This window comes from Neolamprologus multifasciatus, chromosome 6 (assembly GCF_963576455.1).
Source record: "Neolamprologus multifasciatus chromosome 6, fNeoMul1.2, whole genome shotgun sequence".
Taxonomy (NCBI): Eukaryota; Metazoa; Chordata; class Actinopteri; order Cichliformes; family Cichlidae; genus Neolamprologus; species Neolamprologus multifasciatus.
This window is the reverse complement of record NC_140444.1, coordinates 5,723,851-5,748,035: the sequence shown is the minus strand read 5'-3', so window position 1 is coordinate 5,748,035 and position 24,185 is coordinate 5,723,851. Positions and strand designations below refer to the sequence as shown.

At 44.0% G+C, this 24,185-nt stretch overlaps 2 protein-coding genes and 2 long non-coding RNA genes across 9 annotated transcripts in view; 3 read left to right on the top strand and 1 right to left on the bottom strand.

Annotated features, from left to right (window-relative positions):
- The window catches only part of frmpd1a (FERM and PDZ domain containing 1a), a 434,267-nt gene that overhangs the window by 158,780 nt on the left and 251,302 nt on the right, over nt 1-24,185 (top strand). The gene's annotated exons all lie outside the window — the stretch shown is intronic.
- LOC146516241 (uncharacterized) overlaps nt 1-24,185 on the top strand; it is a 220,187-nt gene that overhangs the window by 57,165 nt on the left and 138,837 nt on the right. The window lies entirely within an intron of this gene.
- LOC146516242 (axin-2-like) overlaps nt 11,136-24,185 on the bottom strand; it is a 100,287-nt gene continuing 87,237 nt past the window's right edge. For all 6 annotated transcript variants that reach the window (XM_085164197.1, XM_085164198.1, XM_085164200.1 and 3 more), the window contains 9 exons: nt 22,435-22,575; nt 19,649-19,751; nt 17,737-17,877; nt 16,709-17,130; nt 16,474-16,623; nt 16,154-16,387; nt 15,925-16,029; nt 15,428-15,553; nt 11,136-12,956 (listed from right to left, as the gene is read on the bottom strand). In XM_085164197.1, coding sequence (XP_085020323.1) covers nt 12,830-12,956; nt 15,428-15,553; nt 15,925-16,029; nt 16,154-16,387; nt 16,474-16,623; nt 16,709-17,130; nt 17,737-17,877; nt 19,649-19,751; nt 22,435-22,575 — 1,549 coding nt within the window. In that variant the 3' untranslated portion in view covers nt 11,136-12,829. The remainder of the gene's footprint in view (nt 12,957-15,427; nt 15,554-15,924; nt 16,030-16,153; nt 16,388-16,473; nt 16,624-16,708; nt 17,131-17,736; nt 17,878-19,648; nt 19,752-22,434; nt 22,576-24,185) is intronic.
- LOC146516243 (uncharacterized) overlaps nt 22,575-24,185 on the top strand; it is a 72,296-nt gene continuing 70,685 nt past the window's right edge. The window contains exon 1 of the long non-coding RNA XR_014874748.1: nt 22,575-22,833. This is a non-coding gene — a long non-coding RNA (uncharacterized LOC146516243). The remainder of the gene's footprint in view (nt 22,834-24,185) is intronic.

The window sequence follows — 24,185 nt, the reverse complement described above, 5'->3', positions numbered from 1 at the left end:
CAATAACAGGAATGACTTCTCGTCCATGGTGACTGCAGCTGTCTTTGTCCATGCCCCCAACCGAGTATATAATCCTCGTCTTGGGGAGAGAGACAATTACTGTTAATTTTTTGTACAAAGGGGCAAGAACATGACATTAAAGAGCAAACTGTGCTCAGTCGAGGAACGGCAATCCACCGCCGTGAATACGACATCAAAGCTCTAAGAGCAAAAGCAGTATGGTAACCTCCTTTATGTGCAACTGATAAATAACACAACCACATGGTGGTAAGTTGTGTTGCCGGTTTGAATCCACAGGCGGGCTGGGGCTCTTCTGCGTCAAGTTTGCATGTTTTTGTTGTGTTGGTGTGGGTTCTCTGTGGGTACTGTGGCCTCCTCCCACAGTCCAAAGACATGTATGTTAGATTAAGTGGTGATTCTAAACAAGCCATAGGTATGAATGGCTGTCTGTCTGTGTATGTTAGCAAAAACAATAAAACCGTTGCCTCAAAGCAAGAAGGTCCCGAGTTCAAATCCATCAACACTGTGTGGCGTTTGGATGTTCTCCCTGCGTTTGTGTGGGTTCTCGCTGGGTACTCTGGCTTCCTCCCACAGGTTAGGTACATTCAAAATTCTAAATACCCATAGATGTGAGTGTGAATGGTTGTCTGTTTCTCTTTGTTAGTCCTGCCATACACTTGCAACCAGTCCAGCGAGTACCCTGCCTCTCCCCCTATAGCAGCTGGGATAGGCTCCTCATGACCCTGAATTGGATAAGCGGACCCATATGGAAAAGATATATATAAATCATATAAAGTTTGTATCTGTCTTGTGTGAAACTTGTATGAAAAGCATACAAGAGTAAAAACAGATATAAGATCCCTTGATAAATTATATAATGAAACTTGTATGTTTTGGATACTTACTAAAACAATATATGAAAGTAATGAGAAAGTGGCCACTTTCATGAGTAAATCATGTAAGCCTTATATGATTTACTCATGAAAGTGGCCACTATTTCTTTTCCATATGGGGAAGAGAACGGATGGATGAAAACAAAATCCACCAACACATGAAGGGGCATTAACTGTTGGTAATTCAGAAGAAACCCCAGTGAGTTACTTTTTCAGTTGGTAACAATGTAACAGATTATTTTCAGCTCTCAGAACTGTTACCATGTAACAAGTTACCTTTTAAAAGTAACTTTAGCCAAAACCACTTACCATCTTGAACAGCTCAACAAAACAGAAACAGTGACAGGTAGTACAACCAATGTGTGAGTATACATATGCGAAGAACAAGCCAAAACCATAGTAGTAATGTGATGATAGCAGAAGAAAACCAGGTTGGACTGCCATATCTATAGAGAAGTGGAAGAGTCCACATCTTTGACCCCTTTTCTCTCACGCAAGTGAAACATAATATATGGGTTTTCATAACCTGAATAAATTTTAATTGTTTTCAGCCATACACGTCTCTCACACCTCCTCTGCCTTGAAGCACTTTTCTCAAGCTGTTAACATTTTTCTTTCAGACTTATCGAGTAAGTCTGGTGCTTTTTGGGTAAGAAAGTTTGGGTTTTATGGCTATTGACAGATTCGCTCCATGAGCTGAAGATATTCTACAAACTTGTTTCCACTTGTGATTCATTTATTTCTTCTGTGGCTATAAAAGATGCAAAATCTTTAATGACACCAGTGCTCTGACCATAATTGTCAACATGTTTCTATCTAGTGCTCAAATGCAAGACCACCCCAGTTTTTTCAAACATAACAACCAGAAAAATAAAGAAAAGAAAAAAAAAACTTATGAGCAAGATGGCAACAGCAAAGATGATCATTTCAAGCAGGTCATCAAACCAGTGGGCTGTGTCCATCTTTTATATACAGTCTATTGTTTGTACAAAAAGAGCAAGAGAAACAAAAAGAAGAAAAAGACATTGTGAGTTGTCTGCAAGACAAACAAAACAACAACCGCAACAGCAACAATGTAGCGAGTCTTGTCCAAGAGACCGCAGTTTTATTGTTGCTAAAGTTTAATGGCTTCTTGACAAGCGAATGAGAATTGTCACAGACATCTGAGTCAGCTTTTCTGCTACACTTACAGCAAAGACAATTTTCTACAAGTGATTACTTGTCAATTACTTGTCAACCAAAAACGCTGCTAGAATCACAGAAGCAGCCTTTATCCGTAAAGGACTGACATTTTCCTTCTTGTCTACACCACCAATTCATGACCAGACTTCATAGGCGACAGACTGGTGTTGGTTTATGGGTCGCATCCATCCCAAATATGTCTTTATTGTAAGAATATGTTTAGCTTCAAAGCCTTTTCTGACCCCAAACTCCAAACCAGTTCTCTGTTTGCATACCAATCTGCCCACTGTGTAATGTAGGCCAATGTGATAACAAGACTCTGGGTTGCCATGTATTGACACATTAACATACTTTGTATATGTACAGTGTCCCTAAGGGAGTTTGAGTCAAGCGTTCATGTGAAAAACCACAATACCTTAATCATAGTATTTTTAGAAAAGTGCCTCCCAATATTCAGGATGGTACAAGAAAAGAGTCCAACGGATTCAAAATACACCACACACCCTCCAAACTGAGGCCACAGGCGAAGCCTTTCGAGGGACTGCATTCCTCGGTCACTGAGGAATGTGGACAACGTTACGTGCCATGACTAACTTGTGTTATCGGATCATTTGGGCATTCTGAACTTCTAAACAATGGCGGTCCAAGCAGCGGTCAGAGTAGACCAACTTTGGGCCGCATGGCATAATTCTATCTGTTTCTGCTTTTGAGATCTGAGAAAGATACCGTCCTGTGGTGTTTACTGACGAAAGAACATTGCTAAATGGAGCTGTGGCTCACCAATCTGTAAATATGGCCCTAGCCAGCCAAATTGTTCCCCTTGTTGACAGTGGTTTTGGCCCGAAGCTGTATCTTGCCCAAAGAACACAGGCTTCCCTTGGGGGTGGTTGAGACCCAACAGGGGATAGTTAGACAAAATAGACAAAGCCTATCCACCGCTGACACAGAGTTGGCACAGGTAGAGAGAAAGGGAAAGAGACGGATGGATGAGCCCAAAATAAATGAACGAATGCCATCCAAAAAGAATGCTCTTAAATCAGAGCCGAGTGGGCCGGAAAGCTGCTATACACTTCTTTGAGTTTGTGATTACTGCAGGCACAGAAAGAGATCATTAATGCCATCAAAAAAAATTCTGGAGAATTTTTGTAATTGCATTTAAGGTTCAGGCTTCCAGAAATTCAGAGAAAAGAAATATATCAAGTTCCTCTCACAAGGACAAAAAGTTCCATACTTTACCAGTAGCGAATAAAGGATATTCTTTGAGGCCCAAACTTCCAGAAAAGTTGGTTAGTAGCTATTTTGGTCCATCAAGCGACTAATCATTTGCTGTTTTGTAGAACTGTTGAATCAGCTTTTTAATTTTCTTAGACCAGAATACGACTTTTTGGACAGCAAATTTGTCTGACAAAATGTTTTATCTCATGCACTCCTGAACTTTTCTGGGACTTATCCGACAGAGGTGCACGTAAAATGTCAGCAGCTCTTTTTCTCTGGTGTCAGTTTGTTGCAAAGAGTGAGTGGGGCAGCTAATATTATAGTGCATTCACTACTAGAAATTGGGGATTGTGTGCATGCTCTATTCTGGCAGCATCCTGGCATAGAGCGCAAAGACTATTCCCAGTCGTGCATCTAAAGTGCTCCACGTGAGTAGAACAACTGTGAAATATCCCGACCCGATTCTCCCCAAAATTGTCAAAAGTTCATTATCCCTTTAATTAGATAGATTATTTAAAAATGCGGTTGGCTGTACCAATGAAGCACATCAGCACAGTTGAAGTGGACTCTGACACCTCCAGCTTGCTTACAGATTGCGTTAAGGCTTCTGTATTTTCCTGAAAATGTATTTGCTTGCAGGTAGTTAATGAACTATAAATCTGGGTGTCATTGGGCTATCAGTTTATTATTTAACTAGAAAAAAAGGATTGTATCAACAGTCAAGAAAAATTCCCTTTCGTTCTAGCCTCCTGTCTTTCTCACATCATCGTACATACCAGGATTTGTTTGGGTCTGGTTAAGTCAGTAAATAAAGTAGGGCTATGTACTTGCTCATCAGGCATACTTGCTAGTCAAGGTTATGTTGAATTGAAATATTTCCTCCAGATAACAGAAACACCCTCATCACCCACACACACATCACCCTCATAGTAGAATGACAGAGAAACAAGATAGTTCAGGGAAGCTGGGAAGATAAGCAAACCTGACAACAAGAGAAAAGAGGAGAGTGGGTGAGAGAGACAGACAGACAGACTGGAAGAGAGACAGAGAGAGATCTCCGACAGTGCCAGCCAAAAGAGGATCAAGGTGGTCTTGGATGAATTTCAGAGGTAAGCTGCAGTTAAAGCTGCTAGCTTGGACCGTTCACACGCAAAAGCCAAGTCCCACCGCACACATCATGAAACACGAGACAGCATTCAGGTGTTTGGTGACAGCAGCGAGGACAGCTTCCACTGTTTGGGGTGTTTCACGAATGCAAATGTTGCATTGTTAAGTCCTGCAGAGGAAGTAGTCTCGTATTTTTTTCTCCACTGACTTGATGCCAAAATCTTCCTACTTTCATATCATTTCCAGTGTGTAAATGTTGCCAGCTGTAGAAACAAAAATCCCCAAATCGTATTTGTTTATTTTGATTGCTTTTTCTAAATGAGTAAAGCAAGATTTTAAATTTGTTGCTGCTGCACACTCGGTGGTTTCTTACATGCTTTCACATTCACCCACTTTTTCAGCCGTCAGCAGTAAAGCATAGAAATTTAAGACCCGAACTCTTTCATGGCATGCATTTTAAATTTTTCTTTGCTATTTGGGTTGATTGGGACCTAACGAATGTAAAAACAAAGAATTACCAGATTTTTTTTTTTTTTTTTACCTAAGTTTTGTTTTTGAGAAAAATGAGATCCACATATGAGGACATTTGTATCAAATTTTGATAGAACAGTGGCAGTATAGTCCTCATAAGTGGATATCAGGCCCTTGTAGAAAAAAATTAAGTATTTTGGTCTAGACGTCCAAAAATGTAATGTCCACATATGTGGACGCCAGGTCCTAGGAGGTTAATGCAAACTTCTCCAAAAGGTTTAGTTTTAAACAGGTCACACATAGAGTTTTTGAGAAATTACCAGTTTACTAAAGTTCACTAAAGTTAATTAAAACCATAAAACCAAAATGAAATTTTAAAAAAATACAAAACTTTAACTTAGCTGTACAGTAAGCAGATTTCAGTCCAATTGAGCACCTTTGGATGCGGTGGAATGGAAGATTGCCATCATGGATGTGCAGCTGACAACTGTGAGACAATATTTAAGTCATTATGGCGCAACGCACCTTTCTGTGCCATGAATTAAGGTTGTTCTGAAGGATATAAGAGGGCCTTGTATATTCTAGGTAGCTGTGACGGTCAGCAGTGAGTGCACATAAGTGGCTGCTGCTCGTTTGATTTTTTGAAATCAGGTGTAATGTCAAATACTTAAAGAAAGAGATTAATACTCTAATCTAAAAATGCCATAACTGTTTTAACCCTATTAGGTTACAGTTTGCGGCTGTAGCTGCTATTTCATACCAGCCCTAACACCAGTGGAACACAATCACAGTCGCTTACAAGGCAAACTAGCTGACATTCCTGGGCTTATGTTTGTGTCAGTGTGGCTTTGCAGCTGACTAAAGTTAGGAGGCACAACTGTAGTCTCCTCTGCAACAGGTGCGCAACATTTTTGCCATACCGGATCCTTCTGAATTATACTCTACTGCATTTTATATACATACACCTACATCTAATTTTACATTAGCTGTGATATCGACTAAGATGCTGAGCTTGTCTTGAGAAAATCAAGCGACTGACATTTTCTGTCAACCCTGCTGAACTGAAAACACACTTGTGAGTTTTAAAAAAAAAGCACAGTCAAAAAAACAAAAAATTATTCAGGGCTATTTTAAATGTAAGCATTGTCATGATAGGCACTGCAGTGCCTAAAACCTGACTGACAGGTTGCTGTGGGAGTGACTTGTCAATCACAATGTAACAACACCCTAAAGCATGCGCTGTTTATCCAGTTTAGTCTAAATGGGAACAATCTTTACACATCAAACTGTGTCGCAGAAGCTTCCTGAAATTAGCACTCAACTCTACAGAAAATCTTTACTGTGGCAATTAATCTAGTAGCAGGAAGGGCAACACGCTCTCTTTCTGTACAGACGTCTTTTTGCAATCAGAAAATTCTCTTCCTGAGAATTTAAAGGATGCAGGTGGAAAGCAGTATACACTGGCTTCACTCTTCAGACCTGCGGGCTACGTCCACTTCTTTGATTGCAGTCTATTGAAGTTCTAAAATGTGGATCAAACAGTCAAAGTGCTCCCTTAGAAGATTCCCTGCATTTATGGATTTGCACAATCAGTGCACGGGAAAAGAAAAAGCGAGGACATTAGTTAGCTGCGGGATGAAACGCAACCCAATGTATTGTTCTTTTGGGTCCTTGTGACTCGTGATAAGTGAGCAGACGCTGATTTGAATCTTCTGGTCTTTTAACCTAAAGGTTTAATGTGCTGACAGTCTCCTAATCACCTCCAATCAGTCCATTTGACCCACCTCTTCTTCATTACTCGCCCTTCAGTCATTACAGGAAATGAAAGTGAAAGTGAACAAGCCAACTGGCTTCTCTCACTTTCTTTCTCTCTGTTCAACCCCTTCTATCTGGCACCGGGTTTCAGTGTTTATGCATTTACTGAGATGGCTGGCGGGATTGTCAGAGAAAAAGGAGGGTTTATTTTTTCTTCTCTCTCTTTCTTTTTTTTTTCTCTCTGCAATCTCTTGCCTTCAGAAACCATTAATGCCCATTCAACATCAACATCAAGGCACGGCTTTGATGTCTATTCTGGCAACAGACCCCTTTTCTTTCTCCGCTGCCTGCTGCTCTCTCTCTCTCGCTCTGTCTCTCGCCTCCTCTCTATCCCCCTTTATCCCTTCCACTTCCCTTCGCTCACTCTTTACGGTTACTGTACAATCAAATAATTAAACGGATTGTCGACAAAATGATTTTACCTGGCAATTAAATATGCAAAGCGAGTCGGCAGGCGGTGTATGAGAAGGCGATTAAAATGGGGCCCACTGCAAATCTACAAAGGCTTCACCAGCACAATAGGCAGCAGCCCCTGCCTGCTTCACACACTAGCTTAGCCTGGGGAGTGACTGGTGCCTCTTTATACCAGTCTCACACAGGCATGTTTACAATAGCCCCGACCGTGCTATGCCAATTACCACAATGCAAGGAGAAACGAATGCCAGTGTTTGGAGAAAAGACGGCGACGAAGGTACCAGCGTATGGGACATATAGGGCGTACAGGGTGGCGGGAAAGGAAAGCAGTGCTGCCAACCAAAATCAGAGTTACAACTCAGAAAAGTTTCCCGCTGATGAAAAGATACCGAAAGAGTTGCACGCTTCAACGAAATTAAAATTTGAGTTAAAGAAGTCTGAAGCAGCAGAAGAAAGGCGAGTTTCTGTGACAGCCGAAGCTTCAGAGCCCGTATGTAACCTGCATAGCACTTCGACAAAGCACCTATTAGGACTGGAATGTCATAGAAAGGCTGAGCGAAGATGACAGGGAGGGGAAAAGAGAAGCAGGGGCTCCTGATGGGCAGGAGAGGGAATGCGACAGTCAATGTCCATCTATCAGCGCTTCAGTGGGGAAAAATGCAAGCAATTTTCCTGGATAGGTTTCCCTTCAAAGCCGGAGCCCCAAGAAGCTGTAAAAATAGAGTTGGGAAGAGTCGGTGAGGGCGGGGGTAGAAGGGTGGAGGCTTACACCTGCCCCGTTCCAGACAGTTCCTTATTGTGGAGTTTAGAGCATGGAGGAATCGATTTCAAGGTTGGGGCGAGTGTGCAATGCATTGATTATGTATTGAAGTTTCACAGCTCAGTGCCTTTGATGAGGCTGGAGAATTAATCTGCTATTTGCGGTGTTAAAAATACAAACTGCTCAGCAGTGTTGGGAAGGTTACTTTTAAAATGTATTCCATTACAGAATACAGAATACATGCCCCAAAATGTATTCTGTAACGTATTCCGTTACGTTACTCAATGAGAGTAACGTATTCTGAATACTTTGGATTACTTAATATATTATCATGCTGTTTACAACTACATGAATGTACTATTGCTGTGATTTATTACTGTTACTGAAGGTCCGCGGCTCCGAACCGTAGTAAAGGGACCTCTGGCTAATACGGTGGGTTCTGTGTCGGCTCGTAGCTGAAAACTAGCTTTACTTTGTTGTCTGGGTCAACTTTGCTAGCGAGAGACAGAGAGAGGCATTGAAAGGCTGCTCCAACGGAGCTTATTGTTTTTGGAGGAAAACACGAACACGGTGTACAGTCGAGTCTTAATAGTTTACTTACAACTGGGCTCGTCAGGCACTCTTCTTGGCTGCAGTGGTTATTATTATATTTACATGCTTCCAGCTCCCGTTTTTGCTCGATGACAGCTCCTACTTTTCCTTTTACTCCCTCCTTCGCTCACAGACACATAACGGGTATGGCAGTCCATTCTCCCTGCAGCACGGACTACACTGCCTATGATGCTACATTCTTTAGAGCTATACCGGTAGCATTCTGCCTATTAGCTTAGCACAACAACAACAAAAAAGGCGCGAGAGAGCGTCACCCTGTAACCATGGCAACCGTAACGCCGCCACCTGGAACAACAGAACGTAGCTGTCAAACAAAACCAAAACAGTCCTGACCCGCCACAATATGAAACAGGAAAGTACCGCCGTGTAATCCATTTATTTCAATAAAGTAACTGTATTCTAAATACCACATTTTTAAACGGTAACTGTAACGGAATACAGTTACTCATATTTTGTATTTTAAATACGTAACGGCGGTACATGTATTCCGTTACTCCCCAACACTGCTGCTCAGCTGCAGAAATGTCGTTTAAAGAAAGGGGCTTTGGGAAAGGAAAAGCAGTGTCTCGCAGATGTGGCGAGCTTTGTCTGTTTTCCTTCTGCAGAGGGGGGAAAAATGAGAAGATCATTTAATGAGAAGTGAAAGCTTGTCAGTAATGAGTGTTGTTATCTTTGTTATGTGGCTACCTTTCTGACCATTTCAAGTCTCTGCTCATGTCAACAGTTTCAACTGAGTTGTAACAAGTGAGCGAGTGTGCACATAGCAGACGCGTTCCCCACCATCGAGTTATTCCTGGTGTTAAATAATTTCTTTCCTTCCCCCCACTGCTGAAATAACGCCAGTTAATTGAGGCAAACATGACTAGGCCCTCTGATGGGGGGTGCAGAGTGCTTCATTAATGTTTGTGTTGACTGTCAGAGAGTAGCGCTGGTCCTCATTGCTCTTTAATAGGACCAATTAGCCCATGCCCTCATTTCCATGCCTAATGTCTTCCATTTAAGTGCTGAATACGGGACTCACACATTTAACCACGGAGGGTCTGTAGCACATCAAAAGGTTACAAGCTTTCAATGATTTCTGTTTGCGCTGTGAATTAGCAGCAAAGTTGCATTTTATTTTCAGCACAAAAATTGTGTCTTTTAGGTTTTCGAAACTCCTGGAAGTGATGCGTCTGAGAAGCGACTGCAAGAATAACATGTTTATTTTGTTTTACTTTCGGCTCAAATTCAGTCACCTCTCCACCTTCCGTCTGCACCGCGCTATGATCACAGCGCTGCGATACTGTACTTCTTTGATGGCGATAACAACATTTTATGTTCTTCATTACTGAGACGTGAAGGTTACAGAGAAGGCAGGTAACTGTCAAGACTCATTTTTGTGAGTATTTAACAACAGGTTCCACACTCTCGGCCTACTTATTGGAATCCTGCCATCATCATTTAACTGTACGGTGCTATGAGGTGACATTTTCTTTTATCCAGCACTGGTTGTTATTTAAGTAACATTTGCTCTATTTCTAGTCGAAGAGCAAAAGCAGGAAGGAAAACTACCAAGACCTGAGTGTGACATTTGACCTGACCTCACATGCAGAGCCATGACACGCAACAAAGGTCTCTGACTAGAATCTGTTAAGTGTTAAACTACAAGGTGACTCAAACGCCCTGAAGGGCGATTTTAAAACCTTGAGCCTAAGGCTACCTTTTGACCTTGTCACCTCAAAAACATCTAGAAACTCAGTCGATGACAGTTTCATGTCTGTGAGGCCAAAATGAAGACCTTTGGGCGTGGGGGAACTTTGAACCGAACGCTGATGTTAACCAGTTCTCACAACTCTCGACTGCAACAGATGCTAAAATGTAATTCAACTGAAATGAAGCACAACAAATTCTACACCCGTTTTATTTACAGTAGAACTCTTGGAGTGGTTTCACTTTCTTAACAGTTACCGCCTGGTTTCTGTGAAGGGGTCTCTGGGGTAGAAATGGTAAACTATACGACAATTTAAAAGTTTTTCGATGAGCACAGCTTCAAGAAGCCCGGTGTCTAAGTTATGTATATATGGCCATTTTCAAGATATTAAAAGGAGGATCTCTTTGAGAGATTGCTAAATGTCTGAGTCAATGGGAACGCCTATTACATGTTCTTTGACCTGCCAGCTTTCAGGTACAAAGGCCATGTGAGAATAGAGCAGGTAACTGACTTCTTATCGAACGACAAGGCCCGCAACGTGCTGCCTCCTGCACGTTTTACTCAGGCAGCACACACTGAGAAAAAAACACCAGCAAAACAAAAAACCCACAGAGTATTTCTAGTAGTATACTTGACTAGAAATAGTATAGTCCGCATCAGAAGCAGACGTTCTCCTGCTGTGTGAGACAGAGCAACTTGGACAATGTCCCGACCTAATTCCCTTCACACTGTCCGAGGTTCATGTGTAAAAACAGCCCCTGTTTATGCATTACCACATGTCCCAGACCAACTGTGGCACTGTAATTTTCTTTAAGTGGACAAAACACTCCAGTCAACTTGTATCATGTCTAAATAACTGTCTGAAAAATATGGCTACGCTGTGAAAATGACTATTTCACAGCGCAGCAATAAAAATAAGCTATTCTGAGTCAGGAAAGAAGCAGTTCCAAGCACATCAGTTTTCATTTGAAAAATATAAAACTTTAATAAAGGCTACATCTCTCAATAATTACAATAATTATAGGTCCATGTAAATCTTTAAATGAAACTCTTTATATAATGTATAATTTACAGTTTAGATAGAATGAACCAAAACAAAAAAAAAAGGCTGTGGTGTAAAAACAAAACACCAAAACATGATTACAGGATATTAAAAGCATAAAAATATCTTTTCAACATAAAACCCTTCTGAAAACCAAGGGATATATATTAAAACCCTGAAACAGGGTAGCACATGGTATGGCATCCATGTAGGCACAGGTGCTGTACTCATAAAACACCAGCGATCGTGTGTTTGTACGTGTTTTGTTTGTGTGTGTGTGCATCACATGTGTCGGTATCCATACTTCAGAATGCATAATTACAATGTATACAGGAGCTCTGCTATATACGGTGTTATTGTAACAACATTCAAAAGATATTGGAGCCATAATTCTTCAACGTTCACTTTTTTTTTGTCTTTTTTTTTTTTTTTGTCTTTTTTGACACGCTAGCTGAACTCCTCGAAGAAGTCGTTCTCGGTGACCCAAACTGGTTCTCGTTAGCACAAGTCGTTTTGGTGTGGGGGCTGTAAACACTGCCATTATTAGGTGGTGCAACTTGTGCTCCGGGTCTCGTCTCTGTGTGTAATCTACAACGGCTTCTACCCCCCATCCCTGTGCAATGCCTGGTTTACAAACAAAGGCACAACAAAAAAGATTGAACTTTGTCGCTCGAGACAAAGCGAAAAGGAGGGGGAGGGAGGGAGGCCGAGAGGACGAGGGAGAGGAAATGCTAGTGTGAAAAACTTGCTTATTATAAACTATCAGCAGCATATAAGACTGGGATTGACCATTAAAAGAGTGGAGGGAGTGCGCCTCGGACAAGACCACCGCTAAGTTTGGGTCAGACGTGGCTACAAGGCTATAGGAAGTGCTAGGCTAGCATCACGTCCTCTGTGTAACTTAGAACACTAAACTATATCACCACAGTATTCTCCCAACATTCAAAGCAGCTTACCCTTTGGCTGTAAAAAAGGGGAGGGCGAGGAACACAGGTTTAAGAAGACTCGGGGGAGGGGACAACAGGGGGAAGGTCATTTTCAATAAATACTTAATAAAAACTTTCAACTCATGACAAAAAGCATCTATATATATAATACATGTATATATACATATATGCATGTATGTATATGCACACGTATGGACGTTTTTGTAACGATGTTGGAGTGTAATGTTAAGAGCAGGTCGGTGGCGCTGCGCATTCGCCTCCTGCAAGTCCATCAGTCTGTCACACATCACAAGACAACAGTCATCTACATCTTCAGTGGTTATATTCAAGAAGAGGCGGGGTCTCGCGCCCGCCACTGGCCTCCGGTCATCATCATCGTCATCCTTGGATTGGTCTGTCATTCCCTTGTGTTTCTAAGGCTGATTGGCTGAGAAAGTCGGGGAGGGGCAGCGCCTCCTCTGTGTTCGGCATACTTCATTGGCTCGTCTTCCTTCAATCGCTCCTCTTGTGCTGGATATATTAACTCTGTTTAGCTTAATATTAAGAAAAAGAAACAAACAAAGAAACCAACAAAAAAAAGGAGTCCAGAGTGTTCTTGTAAATTACAGTCTCTTGCTCAAGTGATTTAGCTTTTGGTTGGGTGGGGGGGAAGGGCATTAGTTGGTTGGCACAAAGTGGCCTTTAGTCCATCCTCTCCACCTTGCCCAGGACCTTGCCCTCATACATGGGCAACACAGTGGCATCCTCCCACACCTCCTCGAACACTGCACCGCACTCAAACTCATCACTCGCCTTCTTGAAGTAGTACCTGAGAAGGGAAAAACAAAAAAAGAGAGGTTTGTGATTAGAAAACGTGGAGCGTAGGTGAGAACTCAAACAAAACCTGACAGAGTGGCAGCAGGATGCATCTGATGTATTTCAGCGCGTTTTAAAGCGCTTTGAGGCACCTACACGACTACTTACATATACACGCTCGCGCTCAACTCCCTTTAGTCCAAATCAAACACAGACACACACACTCTGAGAGCCAGAAATGGATCCTGCTCAAAACAACTTAGTCATAGCCTTCAATGCCATCCCTGCTCACTTCAAAGGTAGAGCCTGACTCCACATCACACCGCTGCGCAAACAGAGTTGAACCCTCCGTTTACACACTCCCTGTGATAATTCGAGCTGCTAGAAAAAGCCTGTTTGTGTGCGTGTTCATCTATGTGTGCTCATCCACTTGTTCATCCTGACTGCTAGCCATTCTGCAAATGCCTTTCTGTCCTGTAAGGCCTTATTAAAGTTGAAGGGTTAATTAGAGGCTGTCTTAAGCCCCCCCCCCAGCCTCTCTCTCTCTCTTTTCCTCTCTTCTTCAGTGCCTTCCCTCCCTCTCTGTGTCTCCATGGCTTATAATTGGGCTGGCTGTCAAATGAAGGGCATTTCTGTCACACAGGTTGACATTTCAGGTGCCCGAGAGTCTGCTTGTGACTGCAAGACTGCGCTCTGCTGTCTGCACGTACACGTTACGCACACACACTTCGGGCAGCTTTCCGATCACCAGCCGAGAACAGAGGAAAAAAGAGGCAACAGGAAGGGAAGAAAGCAGGGGGAAGCAGAGCGGAGGCCTTCCCCGGCTCGGTGAGTGGGTGTGATGGGTTGGATGCGTGCCGAGACTGAGGGGCTTTACCCTAGAAGGGGGAGGGAGGGTGGCGCCTGCTCAGACGGGCTCCTGGAGGTCGAGGGGTCACCTAGCTAACCCACTCTTCTTCTTCTCTCAAGCAGAGATAACTCACAGAGTATAGCTCGGTTCCAGTGACTGTGAAGTCTCCTGGAGCTCCTAATGATTTCTCCTCTCTACTTTAAACCCAGCAAAAGATCAGCAGGAGGGGATATAATGATAAGCTTTGTAATGGAAAAATGCCTCATTTTGCCCATGTGTGCCTGTGTTCAGAATATAAAAAAGGAGAAAAAAGGGGGAAACGGCTCGCTGTTTTATGAGCTCAGCTTAGAGTCATTCAAACAACACATGTACAGAGGGGCGTACAAAAATGTACACACGCAGCCGTACTTTCCATGTTGATTGTTACACACAAATAAAAGAGAGAGGGGCTTTATCACAGCTGCAAAACTTAAATCTGCACTACAGCGTGCAGCGATAGTTTTCTTTAATCGTCTGACATTTATGCACACGTTTCCTCTGCTGATTTAACTTTCTGGTTTAATCCATTGTTTCATTCCTGGCTCTCGAAGCGTGTTACCCTTTTTTAAAATTATTAATAGAAGAAAACGCTACATTTTCACTCACAAATAGTTCAAAGTCATCACTTTGTTGCAGAGAGTGAGACAGAGAGACACAGGAGTCTTTCCATTGGAACATGTTTTATGTGGCAGGATTTTTCTCTCTTCACAACATCTGGCACCAATATCGTCTGGCAGAGCTGCGGCGTACTGTTCTCAGCTGTACTGCTGCCATGTCCAAATTAACCAACTCCACACATTCTGCTGCCATTGAAGCCAGACGCTTCATCCCCACCTCCCCCCCCCTTTTCACTCGCTCGCTGAAGAGTTATGGGATAGCAGGGGTGCAACGACTTGTGTTTTGCAGGCCTTCTTCTTCTTCTGTCTTGCCTAACGAGCAGATGTGACTAAAACCTGATGTTGATGTTGAGGCTACATTTGTTTTCAGAGGCACTGGAACAACTTTTTTTGATAAATTAAGGTTGAACTTCCTGGACTGTGGAACCCCTGATTCAGAATTTTCTTTAAAACTGTCTATAACTTTTGAAACTACCTTAAGTCTTCCCTATGTGAAGAAATTTCCCCTCATCATTTCAAACAGGAGGTATTTCTCCTGCATTAACTGTCATTAGAAGAAGAAGGTGCCTCCAGCATTAGATTCTAATGCCTGATGCAATAGTGTGGAGGAGGAATTTGAAGGCCTTGCAATGGTCTTTGTGCACAAAATAAAATGGCCCAGGCTTCAAAGCCATATTTATTAAGGCTGCCTAAGCATGGAAATCAGTACCAGATGTGAGAAAAAAAAAATTGCTGCAGAATATCCCCTCTGCTCCCCTCCCCGGTTTTTGTAAGCTTCGAATACAGCGGATCAGCCCAGTTTCTTTTCAACTATCAGGCTCCAGTATTTCACACTCCCACTTAGCAGACGAGCACATAAAAGCACAATAGCAAACGCACATCCAAACACAGATGACTAACCCTGTCGTGACGCTAAACACATCCGAGCATGTATCTGCTAGTGTGATCTGTGCGCACTTTCCAGTGGCGCGTGCTTACCGGTAGTTGCCTTTCTTGCTAAGCTGTTCCTTGAAGTGGCCCAGGGTGAGGCAGTGGGTCTTCATCATGCTGCGATAAGGAATTTCCTCGCCACAGAAAAAGTAGGTGACCACCAGCTCCTTAGACCTGAACATGCAAAATCAAAATTGTAAGATTTAAAACTTAGTTGTTTTCAGTTGGCTTTAAAAAACCACTGACATATATATGAAGGGGGCTGATTATTTTGAAGAACCAGGGGCTAGTGGGCAATGTGGGAGAGAGGTAGAATGTCACATCTAATCCTATTTTTCTTTAAGAAAGGAGTTCAAAGACAAAGCAAAGCTGACTCTCTAAGAAGAGAGGAGAATGAAAATCTGAGGGTGAAAACTCATAAATGACAGAATGACAAAATAAGTGAGTAATGGTGTTTGGAAAACTAGAAAGTAATTGTGAAAGTAATAAAGACTGAGCTTTAGAAACAAAGGATTTAGCAAAAGTAGAAATAAAAGAGCTCTTACTCGTCTGCTTGGACTCCGGGGCTGGCTAAAGAGTTGCTTCCCGTGGGGAAGACAGCTGCCGGGTGGTTCCTGTCTCTCTGAAGGTTGCTGGCTCCAGTTGAATGTCTGTGAAAATCACAAGATTAATGACAAATCGATATTCTATAAGAAAAGAAACGGGACTTCATTTATAGAGTGTTGTGTTGTAGCAAATCAAGTGCACAACTGTTTTGTCTACAAGGTTTCCTACCTTTGTTTTGGTGGCTTAGAAACCTCTTCTAGTCTGCGACAGGCTTCTTCTAGCTGTGCCAGGGTGTTGGGAGGGGGTAGGGGTGGCATTGCTGGGTCCTGAATGAAAGGGTGGCCTGGGTGATGGCCACGGAGGTGAGCCCCGTTGCCAATGCCACCACCACCCCAAGATGAGGAGGTTCGACCAGGCAGGGTCTTGGAGTCGAGCGGGTTGGACTTCTTCAGGCCTTGAGTGCTGTTAAAACAAAAAAAGGGTCAGCCTCTTGAGCTGAGAACTCAACGCACTTTTCTAAAGATCATTTCGTGCAAACAGAAACTTACCTGTGTGGCTTGTGCTTTCCCTGCCTCTCACTCTCTAGGATCCACTGCCAAACATTCTGAGAGCGGTCGGTGGCAACTAGAGGAAGGCGTGGTGAAGACACGCCCTCATCGGAGGCCTTCACTGGCCGTTTGGACAAAGTGCTGCAGCGACTGGAGGAAGAAGGCAAATTAGCAACAGAGGAAGAGCAGCTCGTCACAGGAAACATTTAAGGGACGGCTTATAAGCAAAACTCACGCAGGTGTGAAGTCGGAGTAATTGGCGCCCCCTTGAGGGCAGAGGCACTGCACACGCTGAGCCGCCTCGGCCTCGATTTGCTCCTTGGTCTTTGGCCCAGCGTGGTGATGGTGAATGTAGTGGTGGTGGATGTGCTTTGTAGACTGCCTGCCTGTCATCAGCACCTTAGAAGCCCCAGGATAAGCACCAAAGAAGGGCCCGTGGCCAGATGACACCACGGCGCCCGTCCGGTCTGGCGAGCGTGAGCGTGGCGAGTGGCGAACCACTCCTGGTGACTGGCAGCCAGGTGTCTTGAGGACACGTGAAAGGTGCTCGTCTAGGATCGCTTGAGGATCTTCCTCACACTGGCTCGCAGGCGGGAGCAGGGGGTGTTGGAGGGAGGTGCTGCTGATAAGGTCGTTGCCCTCCTCCCTTTCCTCCTCCTGGACAATGAAAAGAGAATTTGTTACAATTTAAAGCAACTGACAAAACATTCATACAGTCACATGTGGGAAATGCAGCCAGCAGAGAAATTCATGTCTCAGCTTACACCAACTTATATCTATCGTTCTCTGAAGTCAGTGAGAGCAAACGCCTGGATAACTTGATTTGAGTTTCCCTTTTGCCGCACTGTTATCTTCGCTAACAGGCTTTGGGTGCGCTTCATCTATAATGCAGAGTGTGCCTGTGCTGCACAAAGAGACTGGCACTACACATATTCAGCAAACGTGCCACTGGAGAGTAACTAAGTACTAACTATTTGAAGGAACTTCAAGTGTGTCTAGAAACATAAGTTTGAAAGTTCCTCCAGATGAAATGGGGGAGGACATGGAGGAAAAGCGAAGTAGCAACTAAACCAAGACAGACTTTAAATCCCTTGGTCTGTACCCCGTTCTTCAACATGCTCAAACTGGAGTAAAGGCTTTTGTAGTGCAGCGCAGAACCACTGCCTGAGCTAACTTGGATACAAGATACAATTTCCAAATAGCAGTAAGTGGAAGTAAGTGGAAGTGTCAGACTACTTAGAACATTTTTGAGAGCATCCATACCTCCTGGATCTGCTGCAGCCTCTCCTCCAGTGAGCTCATAGTCTCCTGCTCTCGCTTTAGCTTCTCCAGCCGGGCGATGAGTTGGGCAGCGAAGGCCGAGGGCTCAACGGGGGTCATCTCTTTAGGCAGCCGGTGTGTCCTCTGCAGGGTACACGAGACAGAGAAGAGGACACTTTAGAGTGTGTGCTAGCGTAACGACTTAGTGTTTCTGATGGATGCAATATGGTGCATTAATCCACTGCCCTTGCCCTAATCCTATCTTGTTCCAAAAATCCTGCTACTATTCCAAAGGCCTAATCCACATGCCCTTGCCCTCGAGCTAACCTGAACCTTCTCCGCTGTCCATCCCTCCCTAGATCTTCTCATGCCCAGTGCCCTTGGCAGTGCCAGGCTGCTGGGCGAGGGGGAGAGAAGGGGGTAGCAATGGCGGGGTAGCAGTTGGTCTCGCTCGGAGGGGAGGCCCCCTGCCTGCACCCTCTGTAGCCCGACCAAGCCATCAGCTAGGCAGCCTCTGAAGTCAGCACACTTCAAAGGGCCCTTGTCAAACATCAAACGCACACTAGGGGTGGGAGGGACATGCAGCTTTAAATCTCCGAATAAAAGCCAGATATCGACAGAGAAGAGAGAGCGAGGAGAGAGGGGAAGAAAAGGGAGAGGGGACAAAATTAACAGTGAGAAAAAAAAGAAGAGGATTGAGATGTACATACGTGAAGTGGCAATGGTGGCAGAGAGAGAGAGGGAGAGCGCGAGACAGAGAAGGAGGGGAAAGAGGGAGGGAGAGGATAGAGGAGTCAAATACTGGGAAGATCTGAGGGGAAGTAGTAATTTATTTCCCGGCTGCATGCAGGGCAGCTCAGAGGTACTCTAGTCACATTATCCTCCTTTTTCTTTAACTATATGCGCCGGCTTCTCTCTCTCCCTTTCTTACTTTTTTTGTTATTTGGCACACTGGCTTTCTTGATTTTGACTCTTTTTTTGTTGTTCCTCTCATCTCTTTGTAAACACGATGAAGGGAAGAAGAAGAAAGGCAAGCGGAGCTGCTGGCAAAGGAGCGCCAGCCCTGCACGGGGCCCCCGCTGCCTGGGGCTGGTGCATCATGGGAGACAGAGCCATCTCCAAATCAGGAGGGAGACATTAAAGGAGTGCAAGTGGGAAAGGAAAAGAGAGAGACTGAGAGAGAAAAAAGACAGAGAGGAAGAGAGAAAAGTGCGTGCATGTGTGTGTGGGGGGGGCATTACTGTCAAATGCATGCACAAACACACACACACACACACACACCTGTGTTTGGATATGAAGACAAAAGAATTTAATATTTATTTTCTTGCCTCTGCTAACCTGTGTCAATCTGTTTTGACCCAGTTCCTTAAACCTTTTCACAACAACTTCAGAAGGTCAAAAAATATATATCTTGAATTCATCAGCACACACAACCTGACCCAAATACTGATGGGACAAGATGGGAATACAGCGAAACTGGAACTGAATAGTGATGTGTCTCCTATTCATGTGCTGGAATTTAAATCGTAGTTTCAATCGCCGTACAGTTATTACTATTCCAGAAAACATACAACACTATCAGCTTTGTGACCTACAGTGACAGAGACGTGACAGCGTTTACATTAACAGCCCCAGAGAAGAGACTCTAGATGTGGGAAGAAGGGGGATTTGAAACAGCAGAAGAAGAACCAAAGTAATAGGCAAACCCTGCCGCCTTTAATGTGAAACTAGCGAGGGAACGAAATATAGTATTCTGTCACAACGCGAGCTCTGAAAATAAATACATAAATAAAGTGCAACTCCTTGAGGGGATTAGGACCCAGTTGTCTGTCAGTTGTGTAAAAGTTTGACTTCACCAGATTACGAAAAAAGAAACACTAAGACAGGAAGCGAAACTTAAGGAAGTAGGACTTACTGGAAAGTGGGGTAGCGTAACCTGGCCATTGATCTTGACGCTGCGGTGCATCTCTCGCTGAAGCTGCTTCTTGGTACCCAGCTTGTAAGGAGGGATTCCATCTCTGTAACACAAAAAGACGGCATACATTTACATTAACTAATAAAAGACAATGAAAACCACACAAAATGACCTTATTTAGAAGTCGCTGGCTACAATCATCCACCCGGTTTTGGATGGTTTGCCGATACTCATCACACATGTCACGCTACCTCTACATTAACCGCTGGTGCATTAGCACTATTAGCCCGTCTTTGCGGAGGAGGGCCATTTGGCAGCAGCTCATCGTGGAAGTTACTGACACCACCCAGAAATCACTCACTGGGCAAAGTACTGCTAAATCAAAAAGAGCAAAAGATCCCTTGAAGCCAAGACAAATAAAAAAACACATAACAAAACACGCCAGGACAATGGCAGGGATATGCAAAACATCTCACTGTAGGCTTCAAAAGAAGAGCCCCACTGATAAGATTACATTGGCTCGTGTCAGCCCTGACGGTGGTTATTCAAAAAGCAAAACAATTATCACCAAACTGAGCAACTGGTTAAGAGTCACAAAGTACAACAGACTAAAGCAGCCTAGCAAAAACTGTGATATATTAACATGAGAATAAAGATAGAGCCAGAAATGCTAGAAGTCTCGGGACAATTAGGCATTTATTCTGGGAATCTCATTCTCCGTTTTTCATTCTGTCTGCTTTTCCAGTCAGTTGCCACTTAAGCTGGGCCAATTATCTTGGCCGTTTTGGCTGCTCAGAAGTGCCTGACCTAGCCCAAACGCTACTTTTTCTGCTGCCTCTTTGAAATCTCACACTCATGCACATATGCACCCGCTGCCATCTTCGTTTGGCAAGCGCTCTGCTGTGAGCCTCTGATCTCAGCAACATCAAAAGGCTGGTTTGTAAGATAAGGTAATGTTTGAAGTTGGTGCTGCAGCATTCCCCAGCGTCCAAGTAAATCCATAAATAAGATATAAGCAAAAAGAGAAGAAAAAAATCCCCCTCCCACCCCATCTTCCACCCCCTTCCAAATCCTTCTCTTCTTGTTCTTTATCTGGGAAATGAGATTCAAATTTGCAGTGTGTCTTTTAACCACTATAAAAGGACACACAATCAAATTGTTCCCTCGAATGAGAGCCGGAGAGAGACAAGAGCTCAGGACAAGAACCAGAAAGATCTCTATGTCAAAGACTTTGTAAAGAACTGTTAAAAGGAGATGACTTTGACACATATCCTTGTTCAACAATTAGACATTTTTTTGTATTTCTGAGCAAGATTTTCAACGTGACATCGTCAAGAAGAGTCAGACAGTGAAGCCAGCCTGCCGATATCACCTGTGTTCCAGCGAACTTCTTGTAAGAGGGGCCTGCTTCCAAAATCAATGCTTCACAAACTGCACCCTTGAGACTACAAGCCATCATCCCTCAAGGCGCAGGAAGAAACACAGGAAACTCTTCAAAAGTAAAACTCAACAGCCCAGAGGAACTCGTGAGCTAACAAGAACCCCCAAATTAGAGGCAAAACATCGCAAACAAAGCTCGCCGACTTCCCCCTCGCTAACTATGTTTTTAACAATCCAAACTGTCCCCACCCCAGCAAACCATGTGATGGCTGAGCGCTTTGTCCAGGTTGGAGAAGAGAAAACATACTCTTTCATGGTTTCATGGGCCCTTACTTTATGGGGATCTCCTATTCAGTTGTGCAAGTCATTTTCAAAGCAGCCAGCCACCCTCTTATCCCGCTAAGCTCCCCTCACCTAACAATAGGCTGAAAGCGATTCAGTTAAGCCCTTTATACTCCGTGCACTTTATTTTCTCACTCCCTTGCACTTCGAGCCTCACCACTCCTGCTATTGGCTCTGGAGAGCGGAGGAGAGAAGCTGTGAAGCGCTGGGAGGTGATTTTTTTTCAGGGGTGTCCCTGCCTGGCCGTGAGGGGCGGGGGGGGTTCCTTATGTCTTGTCCCAAGGTCTAGAAATGAGTAACCCCTGTGAAAGCCTCGCAGACACATGATCTCAGCACGCCACAGAGGCCAGTGGCAGGAAACCGACCCACCATGTGAGTAAGCCTTCTTTCATTTGGTGCCAACATTTTTCAATGAGTTTGTCTTGAGGCCCGAATGGCCATTTCCCTCCCCCCCTTTCCTTCAGCTCTTCAAAGGGAAAAAGCGATTAGATAATATAAAAAAACAAGTCTGTTGTGGCAGAAGGGTGGGTGGGATGGATACATATCAACTTTGAGGAAAATGAGGCAACACCCCCACCCACATCAAGACGTTCTCATTTTTTTCCTCTCCTCTCTACAGCCTGTAACACATCAGAATAAACTTCAAAAGGTCTTCAGACATAATGACTTTCCCAGAGTTATCTCCCTGGAGGCCACAGCAACAACTGCACATTAATAGAATTACCTGGAGTCAATCATAGAGGATAATTGAAATAAATTACAGACCATTATTTCGCAACAGTGCAGTCCCCTGGCCCCGAGAAAAGCCGATTCTGTTGAAGTACAAGGCCAAATATTTTTCTTCACACCCCTACACTTTTTCCTGGAAAGTTGATGACTGAAATCTGGACCAGGCACGTTCAGATACTGGTGGAAATAAGAAAATTCCCAGACCTTTGGCCACTGTAAGTTGAAAGGAAATGAGCTTTTTGAAGCTGCTACATCTCCAGAGCCAGCTGGGTTTCAAATGAAACTGATCGGGTTTTGATTCCAATTTTTTATTTAAAAAAAATGCAAACACTTACACACTGCTGTCTGTCATCGACATGGAATCGTCGGTTGTGGCATCGCTGGAGATCTCGCTGTCATTGGCACTGGTGGCAGGGGCAAAAATGTAGCCAGAGTTCACAAAGTACGGGCTGGCGGGGTCTCCTCGACGGTGGGACCTGTGAATGATCCGGGAAAACATTTGCCTAGAGTTATTGTGATGTCTCTAGATATCAAATCAATACAGTTAAAAAAGGTGACACCCCTGGGGTATGGGGGTTGTGTTTATTTGCTGTTTCCTGCTGTTGTTTGTTATATCATAGTTATAAAAATGATTTGCGTCTGCTTGGACTTTGTCTTGCTGTCTTTCTCTGCAGAGTCACTTTACTGAGAGTTTGGGGCCTGAGGAATGTGACAACAGTGCAATAGATGGAGCTGTAAGTCCTCTTTTTTCTTGCCTCGTCTAGTATCACTCACTATGTTTTGCCTCCCTAAAATACAAGCATTCAGTTTTGGGGGGTGTTTATGGTTGGAGTGGGTGAAATGAGCAGCCGTGCTGCGTGTGAATGAACACCAGCGTTTCCCTTCTTTCTCTCTCCTCTGCTATCCCTCTACTCTTTCGCCATACTCCTGCTCTTTTCCACTTTGAAACTCCACTCGTGTTCCTTGGAGTGTTTTCTCCTCCATACCCTCCCTCTTTTATCTCTCTCTTTCTCTCTCTCGCTATCATCCAGTCTGGGGCCCCTCCTCTACCAACTCTCCCCTGCTTTCCTTTCTAAAGTCTCTCTCTTTCTCTGTCTTTTTACTCTCTCCTGCTGTGTTGCATTCCTGTTCCACTAGTGAAGGGGGTGGACAAGGAAGAAAGAGGGAAGAAGAGGGAGGGGGAACGAGCTTTAGAGGGGGAGTGAGAAGGAGAGAGGGAAAGGGGGAAGGAGGGCCCCTTTCTTTATGAGAATGCCTTCTGCCGGCAGTGCTGAGGAGAACCCCAGCATGACTAAAGCCGTAGGCCCCAAGCACAACCCTGACCTTTGGAAGGTCCACGCAAAGAGTCAGGTATTTAGCACAGCTGGCTCCTCACCCCCCCTCCCCTCTTTCTCCATCTCCTTTCTTTCTTTCATGATCCCCCCCTTCCTGTATTCCCCCCTTTCCCTCCTCTTGTCTCTCCATGTCTCCCTCCAAAGCATGCTTAGTCTCTGTCAGACAGATTTTTCTGTTAAAAAAGGAGAGATAAAAGTGCTGGGCAGAAAAGAAAGAGGAAGGAAAACACTGACACACACAATCTATGGCAGAGTGGGATTGGTGGTTGAAGCTGCGGAACTGAGCTGAGGATGTTTTTGTTGTTGTGTTTCTGTATCACTTTGGAGTTTAGTGTTGGAGGTTTCTCAAAAAGAAGGGGAAAAAGAATCTGTGCAGTGGCAAAATTAGTTCCACATGTTTGAGATGGAAATTGGTTGACCTAAAGGGATGGTGAGGGGCAGGCGGGGGAAAGGGGGAGAGTGTGGGTGACGGAAGGGAGAAAGGGGCTCTCTCTCCCCCCCTGCTTTTCTTTTAGTGAAAAACAAGAATGCAGGGGATCACACCAGGAGAGCAGGATATGCCCACATGTCAACAAAACCCGTGCTTATTGGTTCCTAACCCAACACGGTCACTTCCAAGCAAATGAGCAACTGTGCTAAGATGTTATCTGACATCTGCTCACATGAAGGCTAAAACCCTCGAGGGAGTCCTTAGGTAGACTTATTGCACTCAATCAATTAGTTTTGTACACTGTTATTAAAAAAGTTGGGCT